At 34.1% G+C, this 11,808-nt stretch overlaps 1 protein-coding gene across 1 annotated transcript; it reads left to right on the top strand.

Annotated features, from left to right (window-relative positions):
* Nucleotides 1-292: 292 nt before the first annotated feature.
* LOC123528132 (atrial natriuretic peptide receptor 1-like) lies at nt 293-8,731 on the top strand. Its single transcript, XM_045307881.2, has 7 exons — nt 293-560; nt 2,715-3,034; nt 3,647-3,747; nt 5,408-5,569; nt 6,873-6,971; nt 7,398-7,489; nt 8,482-8,731. The coding sequence occupies exons 1-7, from the start codon at nt 348-350 to the stop codon at nt 8,599-8,601; spliced, it is 1,107 nt and encodes a 368-aa protein (XP_045163816.2). The 5' UTR covers nt 293-347; the 3' UTR covers nt 8,602-8,731.
* The last annotated feature ends 3,077 nt before the right edge of the window (nt 8,732-11,808 follow it).

The raw sequence follows: 11,808 nt of genomic DNA, 5'->3' as shown, positions 1-11,808 counted from the left end.
CGAGATATGAATTAAAAATGTATAAAATTATCACATTTCCCTCTAATTTCCTATATTGTTGTTAATAAAGGAAATGCTAAACTAAGTTGAAAAAATTCAAAAAAAAAATCTAGTATCCAAACGGAATATTAAATGAACATTTTAATTTAGAAATGCAATAACACAAGTATTAAAACGTTAATTACAAGCATTGCCGAATACATAGCTACATACATAGATGTATATCTATAGTAAATGAAATGTATATGTCTTACCAAACATTTATGATTTCAGGACAGTTTCCGCTCCGAGACCTTTTATGGTATGAAGAGAAAAAGGAATTAGGCCAACATTTTCTAAAGCAGTGCATGGATTACTCCTCGTATACGAGAGATCTAGTGCACACCATGTATTCATATACTCTACTGGCTGAAGACCTGACCACTATGCGGCAAATGATTACGAACAACGGTCTGTCGTCCCCTTCCGTGGTGTCAGGAACCATCTGGTTTGATAACATGACAGAGTTCATTAACATCTTAAAATATATTCAGGATGCATTGGCCGACAGAATTGTGCAGGTGAGAGCGTATATTGTTAAACAAGCTATATCTATGTTTGCTCATTTTTATACAAATGAGTATATGTATTTCACCATGAAGTACGATAACATCCTTTGATCATGAGTCATATGTTCGTACTTAAGTTACTCTTACATAGAATATAGTAAAACGTTTCCGAATAAATATTTAATATCTTGTTTACAGTGGAAAAATATGTATACAGATTGCTCCAATTAGAAGATAGATCACAGTCTATTTGTTTCTTTTTTATATGGAATGCATGTAATTGTTAGCCGGGGAGCCAAGTCATGAAAAAAAAATAGATTTACCTGTCCGGTAATGCTGAACTCACTTTCTATTCATATTACGAATGTATAATGTCTTGCGGATAAGAAAAGGCGAGCCTGCAAAACGAAACTCTTGCGAAATTAATGAATTATCAGGGGAGATAACTCTATGTAGTTTCAGTTCTTAAAGATTGTAAATGTGTCCGCTCTGTAACTCTTGAACCCCTTGAAGGATTTCAAAGAAACTTGACACAAATGTTCACCACACCGAGACGAAGTGCAGAGCGCATGTCTTGGATGTCTCATTTCAAGGTCAAGGTCACACTTAGGGGTCAAAGGTCATATGAGTGTGGTTCGTGTCCACTATGTAACTCTTGAACTGCTTGAAGGATTTCAAAGAAACTTGGCACAAATGTTCACACACTGAGGCGACAAGCAGAGCGCTTGTTTCGGATGACTAGCTTCAAGGTCAAGGTCACACTAAGGAGTGAAATGTCATATATAACTTTGCTGTGTCCGCTCTGTAACACTTGAATTGCTTGAAGGATTTCAAAGAAACATGGCACAAATGTTCACCACACTGAGGCGAGGTGCAGAGCGCATGTTTTGGATGACTCGCTTCAAGGTCAAGCCACTTAGGGGGTCAAAGGTCATATATGACTTTGCTTTGTGTATATTGCTATACATTGCAGTGCTCTTGTTTTTATTTGGCAGATCCCTTTTTGTTCTCTTACAATATTTCTTTTTGAATTACTTCCTTTTTGTGTTACTATAAATAGCTTATTTTGAAACTTTTTTATTATTGGCAGTAGGGAAAAACCGAGACCACTTTTCTGTGGTACTACATGGATGGTACATCCAATTTTTAGATGTATTTTGACATAACTTTACCAGGTAAGAATTTTTTGTGGATTTTGAAAAATAATAATTTGGAATTTCTTCTTTTTCTTGTTTCTGTCCTTTGGGCTTCAACAGTCAAGTTTTTTAAATTTTGCTCCCATCCACTGATGTAACCCTTCGGGCGTATATTGCGTATATTGCCCCGTTTGGGGGCGCTCTTGTTCTTTTAATTTTTTTTTACAAAACGTTACAACACCGTTTTTAAATCGGTTCATATATACATTTTTCCACATTGTTATTATGAATAAGGTGCAAACTATAGAATTCTGTAGATGTAGAATGTACTAATGTGAGGTTCATTTTAAGATAATTTTGATGATTTGAATACAAGAGAATTAAATAAATATATTAGTATTAAAATTACAGTATGAAAAAATAACCTTTAAAAACTTTTGTTTCTCAAAATCATTTCTTATTATCACTGAAAAAGTAAGACGAAGTATTTTAGTTACCCGACCCGTCTTATATAATGCAAACAAATGTGTATACGCAATACCAATGTTGAAAAATACACATTTGAACTGATATCAGGAAACACTTGTAATATTTTGTCAACAAAATGACATTTCAAAACTTAAAAATCTGCAACTATACAGAGTTATCTCCCATAATAATTTATGTATTTCGCAAGAGCGTTCGTTTTGCATGCCCAATTTTTCTAATCCACAAGACATTGTACTTCCATGATATATATAAAAACTGCCTATAGCACGACTGTACAACTAAATTTAATTAATAGGCATTTTTACACATTTTTGGCTCCCTGTGCGGAGATAGAATCCTATGTTTCGACAAACTATATGTACCGACTGCATCAGCTGTATATTTTGCCCGTGAAAGAGCACACAGCCTGACTGTATATATAATATAATACTTAAAAAAATCAGTGGATTATATTGTTTACACAAAAATATTGATTTTATATATGTAAAAGGTTATCGTTAAGTGTTGTCTCTTTGTAATTGTTAAATCTTTACACATTAAGTGTGCAAACGATGAAAACAGCCAGCTGGAGGAACAGATGACATTAAGCGCCATAGAATTGACTGTGGCTTTAATCTTGATACCTATCGTTGTCATTCTGGTCGGAAATATAGTTAAAAGAATTCATAGATTTTCAACCGACTTACAAGTGAAGACTTCTGAGCTTGAAGAAGAAAGGAAAAGGACTGAGGAGCTTTTGTACCAGTTGTTGCCAAGAACGGTTGCTAGGAAACTAATGCGAGAAGGAAATGCAGTTCCGGAAGCCTTTCATTCGGCTACAATAATGTTTTCGGACGTTGTCGGATTTACAAAAATATCGAGGTAATGCTGTTAACTGGTTGAAATAATATTGTCGACGTCTATATTAGGTCCAATACTGTCGCAAAGACTTAGGGACATATGGCTAACAAATTAAGAGAGTGGTTTTGTGCAAGTTAAACAAGTTAAAAACTTCTAGTAGTGGTTTTGTCACTGAGCGTCTAACTATGTTTTGCTACGTGTTTGTGTTAACCTTGTTTGATTTCCTCGTTGTCCATTCGTTCAACTTTGTTATTTATCATATAGATACTCGTTACGCTTTACACTCGTACATACACTACTGTATTAGTTTAGCTTTGCTTCTGGTCAAAGAACAACACAATTTACGAGTTTCGTTAAATTATTCTCTTAGAAATATCCATATACCCAGTATTATCAAGTCGTTATATTACCAAGAATATTTGTTTTTACAGAAACAGTAACTTAATATGCATTCTTAAGTTAAAGACTTTTTTCACATTTAAAGGTAACACAAGTTATAATTATACACAATAAACTCAGACTGCTGAATTTAATCATCTGACCGTTTATTTAAAATAACATAAAAAGAAAACAATATTATCAATCCAGTGTTCGTAATACTGCCTAATATATATATGTACACTTACGTTTCAGTCACAGCACGCCAATGCAGGTGATCAGTATGCTGAACACGTTGTATTTGACAATTGATGGTCGCCTGGATAGCTTTGGTGTCTATAAAGTAGAAACAATAGGTACTACAACGCAAATGACCAATGAATATTAAATGCTTCTGTAACATTAAACACGGTGTATTGGTATCACAAGTCAAGTCATGGTTCTAATTGTGACACTTTCTTGATTTTAGAATACGGATCTTCATCGCAAACAAAGAAAACAATATTATCAATAACTTTAGGAAGGTCGCGGATTTCGAATATCTTGCCACTCGACATATAGGTCAGGGTGGGCAAGTCTTCATATGAGACCATCCAGCTGGCTAACGGAAGGCCTGTGATTATACTGAGGTGTCCATTCAATGCCTAAAACACCATGCCAGAAAGGATACCTGGGACCGTTCTCCACATGAAAAGCTTGCAAAGTTAACATATGACATAAATTCCGTTGACATGACTCGGAACTCAAACAAAAATAAATGTCCTCAACTGCCTGTGTCTAAATATAGTTATAAACTCTTTTCACCACATATCAAAATTCAAAATGTTATATAGCACCAAACACCCAAAACATCTTAATTATAGCAAAGATACATGTCTTGAGTAACACCAACTGCAATGTATTGATACAGATATTACAAGCGAATCGCTTACAGATTTGTATTCAGAGCCCTGTTTTGTGACTGTAACATTCAAATATCCTTCATTTCTTATCGTAATGATGCAAATAAGTCCTCCCACACCACCTGTATGCTTTGTGCAGTTTAATAAATTTGATTTTGATAAATTGATAACAGATTATTTATCAAACTGAATCCAGTTTTGCTGATAATTATAGTTAATGGTGTAGACATAATCATCAAGAAGATGACGAAACAATAATATGTAATTTCCATCGATGTCTTATCTGAACTGAATGAAAGCGGTGCAATACAGTAAAGTATATTATTATTTCTGCACGTTTTGCAATTAGTACACATATATCGGATTTGATAACTAGGTGTATTCACTTTGCAATCAACAACTCAGTTATGTATGAAGTGACACTGATTTTTTAGTATTTCCTAGTAAGACATTTTAGTATAACTGTATACAATTCATTTAGAATAAATAATGAATATATTACAATGGACTGTTAATAGCTGTAAGGAAACATGCCATTGATGAATTTGTTGTAAACGGGAAATAAAAATAAATATCAAAAAAATTATTGTATATACCTATTAACCAAATTACATCTATATTATTTTAATGCAATTATGATAAGGTTGAAAACATTGTCAAACAATAGAAATTCATTTATGAATTAAATCACAATATGAACGACTGAAAATAACAGGCAAAGCAATATGTTACAGATTTGTTTGGTTTTGGGTTTAAGGTCGTTAAAAATTTTTAACAGTATTTCAGTAATTAAACAATTGGCAGTTAACCTTACAGTGTTCTTGGATTCTGTACCTGTACAAATATCTTCTCCTTGAGTAACTGCAAACTTCCCCACATACATTAGAGGTGGAGGACGAATGATTTCAGACGCAATGTCTATTTTTCAAATCGTAAGGGAGAACATACGCCCCGCCATGGGATCTAACTCGCGACCCCTTAATCCATAAATCTGCCCTCTCCCTGTTGAGCTCAGATGGCGGATATGTTATAGAATACTATAATAATAGTTTGAGCTAAACCAAATCAAATCTGCAACTCGAATCGATGTTAAATATGCCGACGTTTTTTGCAGGTGATGGGTATATGGTCGCATCAGGGCTGCCAATGCGAAACGGAGAGAGACACGTAGAGGAAATCGCTCAACTCTCGTTGGATTTGCTCAAGACTATTGGAGAGATGAAAATTCCTCATTTAAGTAACGAGAAAATGCGCTTAAGGATCGGTTTTAACACAGGTAGTATGCGGCTGTCAGTTGTTGAAAGCTAATTGTATCAAAACTTTGTCTGAAAGTTGTTGTTTATGTTTTCCATATGCATATTACATACATACCTTTGATGCCCTTTGAAAATCTGTTAGGTTAAATGCAAACGTCGAAAGTTCACAAATATATAAACTTAATTTTATAAAACCAAGGAGGTAAATTGACTTGATAAGAATTTATCGATTTATTGGTAAACGAGACTGACTTGTTTGATCCTCCCATGAACCTTTGCGCTACTTCGATAATTTCCGACAATAATCGTCGATTTTCAAGGAGCACCTGCTCGGTTATTGAATAACCCATAAGCAATTGGCAAATTAACATCCCACCCAATGTCAAGTTCGTAAACCATTATGTGTCATATTCTTTACGAAGGAATAAATGAAATGCTGACAATATTCTTTACAAATAAAAACAAATCTAAATTTAATTAAAGTCTTAAATAAGAAAATAAATTACCGCATTATCCTAATTCAGCGAAATTCAGTATGAGGCTGGAAAATACGTTTGGCGTTTTTGCAAAATGTACCAAAACTTAGGGGTAATGAAAAGTTAACCGAGAAATAAAAAATGTAGTATTATTTATGTCGGCAGGTAAATCAATCAATTAGCTCATTATAAAATGAAGCTTGTCGGCATTGTTCGTATCTCGCTTTACTTCGAAAACTACGCATTTTCATTCTCGTCATTTTTGAATACTTTTGTTCTATCATTCGGGTCCTATTATCTCTTGAACATTTTTGCCGATCTCAATAAACTAAGCCATAAAAAACATAATCATTCACTTAATAAATGGTCTGAGCGAAATATAAATTTAGATTTTGAACCGATTATCACAGCTTCGCTAAGCTTTGGTAATGGCCATTTTTTACAATATCCCGGAGTTTCACTCATGACTATGCTAGAATTTCACTTCTGGTTAATTTCGCGAGAAAGTATACAATTTCGTTCACAATACACAGGAAGCAGCATTTCCTTTTAGATATTTACGTGCTTTATATACAAATATATGTATGTATTTCTTATGAACAGGCAGAAACGATCTAATAGCTATCACATATCTATAAATATTTATTTGTTTTTCATTTATTACTGGAAACAATCATGCTTCAACAAATTTAAATTGAACTCAAAATATTTTTTCTTCTTCGGAAAGCAGAAATAGTTTCGAACACCGTTACATAGATAAAACTAACACAATATTAAATGGTTAAATCTAGGGAAACGTTTTTTTTCTTTCAAACATGGAAGTATATTTTACTGAAATGTTATTCAGGCCCATGTGTAGCCGGTGTTGTCGGTGTAAGGATGCCACGATATTGTGTGTTTGGTGATACGGTTAATACAGCATCAAGAATGGAATCTACTGGATTGCGTAAGTTAATTCGTCTGACTGTCTACAAATGAATAATGACTTAGCATCTATGTGTATTGTGGCGGCTATAAAATGTCACTAACTTTGATTAAGTGTCTAAATAATTTCTATTCCTTTTTGAGCAAGAAGTCGATTCATTATTACCTTTGTTATAGAGTTAACATAATTTTAGGCTTACAATCCTAATACGAGGCAGCCACATTTTTACCGCCGAATTTTGACTATCAAGATATCTTGATTAATAATATCAAGGGTCTATTCACGATCCAGATTTCAAGGAGGCATGGACAACATGATGTAGCGTTCTTCGTTAAGACTAAATAGTCTGAAATGTTGTTAACTGTTTTTTCTTTCTTGTATTCAATTTAATATGATATTGATTTACATTTGGGAAACGTAAATTAGTTTAATACTTTGTTATTTAAGCTCTTCGTATACAAATGACTGAGTCATCAGCTATTATGCTTCGACAACGGGTTGGTTATTTCATTACTGAACGCGGAACTATGGAGGTAAAGGTAAATCTATATTTAGATTAACCCCTACATTAACCTCTGCCAGTACATTATAAATAACGAGTAAAGTTTATGTTTCTAACATCAGTAAAATTACTAAATGGTGACTCCAAGCTCTGTTTGATGATCAGAAATCATTATGTGGTGTCGCATTACCTCAAATGTACTTTATCAGTACGTTTCAGTTTTCAGCTTAACATGGATATTTTTCAATACGGCCAAATATTTGGCAATCTATTTTCAGAAGCTTAGAAAAAGTATCCTACTTAAAAATGTCATTTCTTCGATGGATTGATATAGCTAAAATACCGACTTGTAGCGAAATGATACAAATTAATTTCTGTTCAGGCACATTGTCATACTTCAATTGATTTGTCTGATATGTGCATCACTGAAATAATGATACTGTGAGGATATAATGTCGCTGTGTCATATTTTATTATATAACACGATATATCGCAATGTCATTTCGCGCTGTCGTGCGTTGTATCGCAATGTCACGTCGCTTTTTTCTATTCGTGATACCCGTGTGATACAACATACGGCAATGCAATACGAAGCTCGACCAGAGGAAACGACACTCATAATGCGAATTGACATTTCAGAGATATCGTATTGCATTGGCATTCTGTCGCATTGACATATCGCATTGCCGTTCTTTCACTTCGCAATGTCGTTTGAGGCCATCTGAACACGACTGACGATATCATAATCGGAGTTATTCAAAATCAAAGCAAAAATAACAACTCAAATTTTAAAGTAAACAAACCGACAACATGTCGCTGATATATTCACGACAATGCAATACGACATCGCAAAAATGTCACATCATATTATTTTATGTCGCTTGGCGTTCACTGCTTAACTTTTCATACGTTTCCACAATATTGAAATCTTTATATGGATTACCTAGATTTACCAGTAAACATGCAGAAGAATGACCTAAATTGGCAATGCGGTTGTTATATATGTAACCTATTTCTAATCTATTACAGGGTAAAGGATTAATGCGTACATATTGGTTGGATGGTTATAAATCAGCAAATCCAGATGATCTAGTAAGAAATGGACCTTCAGAACATATTGTTATTGAAGTAAAACAGCAACGAATGTGACAGTTTCATATGTATCCTCATCAATAATACTGATATCAAGTTATCAAAGATTCGATTTAGATAATTATTTCTTGTTTCAATATTATAAGATTAATATTGAAAGCTAGCCTAGCTCAAAACGCCTGTTTAATTCAACCTTAGGCCAGATTGAAAGTAATCTATGATGCGATTACACCCTGTGTCCAAATTAAATTTTGTAATTTAGATGTTCTAATATAATTGTAAAATTGTATTATGTCAAATTTAAATACTTACGTTTACTGAAACACTTGAAAACGCATAAGCTTAAAATCAAGGTTTTGCAAAATTATTTTGTGTGATTTCTTGTATTCAACTTTGTAATTTTGTATAACTGTAAAATTAAGTATGAAGAGGATTTACCGAATTACTGTTGTTTTTTCTGCAGTATAAGATAAATGGAAATAATAATAATTCACTGACGAAAACATTTTGGACAGGGAAATTCTAGACTTTTCGAATGCTGCCATTTTCGAAATCTATAATTGTTCAGCAGAACTAACAGAATATTTGAAGAACTTCAGTATGTTATTTAAAATTTCTATAATTTTTGACTCCGCCTAAAAACAGTTCACAAAACAGGCATAAGGAGAGCTCTTAAATGAACACAAGTAATTCAAACTTTAAATCAACACGAATGCATGCTGCTAAAACCATATAATTTCAAAAAGGCATCATTAGATACAAGAGCAGTTATTTATTTGACGATTGATTTATAGCCTAGTCAGAACAACGTATCAGGGACTTCATAATAATATAAAAAAAAATATTTTCTGTCTTTTTTCTTGGCTTTTGGTTACTTCTGACATTCCTCATGTTCCTCGGGCATTAAAGTCTTAATCTCGAAATGTAAGAATTATTCTTTACTTCCAATTGAATCTGCCCGCCCGTTTAGCTCAATAGGGAGAGTGCAGATCTACGGATCGCTGGGTCGCGAGTCGAGCCCTGGGCGAGGCGTATGTTCTCCGTGACGAGTTGATAAAAGACACTGTGTCTGAAATCATTCGTTCCCCACCTCTGATTCATTTAGGGAAGTTGGCGTTACTTGCGGAGAACAGGTTTGTACTGGTACAGAATCAAGGAACACTAGTTAGGTTAACTGCCCGCCGTTACATAACTGCAGCGAAAATACTTTATGACTTTAGGTGCGCGATATTATTCATTGAAAGTATAAAATGAATGCAAAATTAGCAATACTTTATTGCATACGTCCCATTATGATGATAGTATAAATTTGCTCGTTGGCATGCCTAAAATTGAAAATATTACTGTTAATCAAAGACTTTACGCAACGGTATACATTAAAATGATGTAAAAATGACGTCACTTATTTGGTATGAAGTCTTGCTCTGAACACAGTAATATCCTTTCCAGAGTAAATATTTTTGCTAAGTTGTTCAAATATCCCAGTCTGTGTAAAAGAACTATAAAGCATTTCGACAATTATATGGACAATTAAGTTAAGCTAAGTATTAAAATGTTGTCAATGTATTATGAATATTTGTGGAAGTAACTGATAATTTATATTTTAATAAAAGTGTAGCAGGGCGGTCAGAAAAAAAAGAAGTGAAATAATTAACCTCTTTGTATGAAGACATTTCGCCGTGTAATTGTGAATATATGTGCGAAGAAATTTGTATAAGGCTGGCAAAAGGTCCAAGTTTCAGCCTTGCGCAGGAAATATCGTCTTGTAATGATGACTGTTCGGGTCAAGTATTTTAAAGATTTATACGTACATTTAAAACTTTCAGACTGAACATGTCTGGCCTCGAAGTGTAACATTGACATTAGATTAAACCTGTGCATTGCTTGCATCATATTTGTTTGTTAAGCAAACGAGCATACATAGGTTTAAAATCCTTCTGTGCAAAAAGATGCTATAGAACCGGTAGGATTAATAACTTCATCATATTACCTATAAGTATGATTTTCTTCCTTTAACTAAAAATTGTCTTATTACTCTTGGAATTTGATTATTCGTCCATGCGTACAAATGGACATAAACAATACTTTAACGTCTCCATAGTATGTATTTACCTTTGTGTAAGGTCTCTATAACTTGCGGGCGACATGGCTGGCTGTTTTAAATGTGTATGCCTTATTATTTTAAAAGTCATTCTTGAAAAAAAAATTACATCATTTGTTTTTCCTGTAAGATTGACATTTTCAGAGGCCTCAGTCCTGATCTCGGCACGTCGCCTGATTATGTTAGTTTGTTTGCGTCTATTCGGTTGAAAATATATACTATAGCAAAGTTATTGATCAAGCACAAATGAGACGAACTAAATTGCAGAGTGACTAGTAAAGGACTTGATTTAATTAAGATTCCCTGGTGTAAAATCCCCATGAGCACTAAGTTTTGCACTGATGAGGAAAGGTTGGTAGTACAAAATCCACGACTTCACCATCAAACACATCAGTAGACATAAATATTTACTGGCTTCACAGAATCCATGAAAACATTGTATTGATCTCATGATATTTCCATCTTTTGATTAATAATGTTGTTCAAAGAAAGTCAGATGACATTATGTTTTATATAAGCGTTAGATCTGGTCTGATATAAATGAAAACAAAGTAACATTGCTATGGTTAGGGAAAATTATGTATACTCCTTCTACCAAGAACTTGTTCGTAAGAGGAATTATCGTTTTTTAAAGGTTAGAATGGAAATGCAGGACTTTAATGTTTTATGAGACGAAACATCTTATTCTTTTGAAAGAAATGAAGGCATTGAAGAAGAAAAGCAGGGACATAGTTTTAAATACTCATCATTTTGGGTACAAAAATGCATTGCTGTGATTAAAGGAGCATGAAAGTTTTCGGGCTCCATGCACCTTGGCCACACCCGTGTATTTTATATCCCAGTGGAACTATTTAACCGTTAGTTTTCTAATGCAAAATGGGTGTGCGACCAGCATGGATAGTGGGTGTGCGACCAGCATGGGTCCAGACCAGCCTGCGCATCCGCGCAGTCTGGTCAGGCTCCATACTGTTCGCTTTTAAAGCCTATTGGAATTGGAGAAACTGTTAGCCAACAGCATGGATCCTGACCAGACTGCGCTGCGCAGGCTGGTCTGGATCCATGCTGGTCGCAAAGCCACTATGTTGGTTTTCTCATGGCACGGCTCATATTATGTTCAGTAATCTTATGAATAAGACTGTCACAGAGTGAGCGAAAAAGTAAAA

The sequence above is a fragment of the Mercenaria mercenaria genome, chromosome 14, assembly GCF_021730395.1.
Source record: "Mercenaria mercenaria strain notata chromosome 14, MADL_Memer_1, whole genome shotgun sequence".
NCBI classification, from domain to species: Eukaryota; Metazoa; Mollusca; class Bivalvia; order Venerida; family Veneridae; genus Mercenaria; species Mercenaria mercenaria.
Note: the sequence above shows the minus strand (reverse complement) of the source record. Positions and strands in the feature narration are given on the sequence as shown.

Coding starts and splice junctions, on each gene's coding strand:
- LOC123528132 (XM_045307881.2), top strand. CDS start 348: ATGGATTACTCCTCGTATACGAGAGATCTAGTGCACACCATGTATTCA. Junction 3,748..5,407: donor CTATAAAGTAGAAACAATAG/GTACTACAACGC, acceptor CGTTTTTTGCAG/GTGATGGGTATATGGTCGCA. Junction 5,570..6,872: donor AAGGATCGGTTTTAACACAG/GTAGTATGCGGC, acceptor AATGTTATTCAG/GCCCATGTGTAGCCGGTGTT.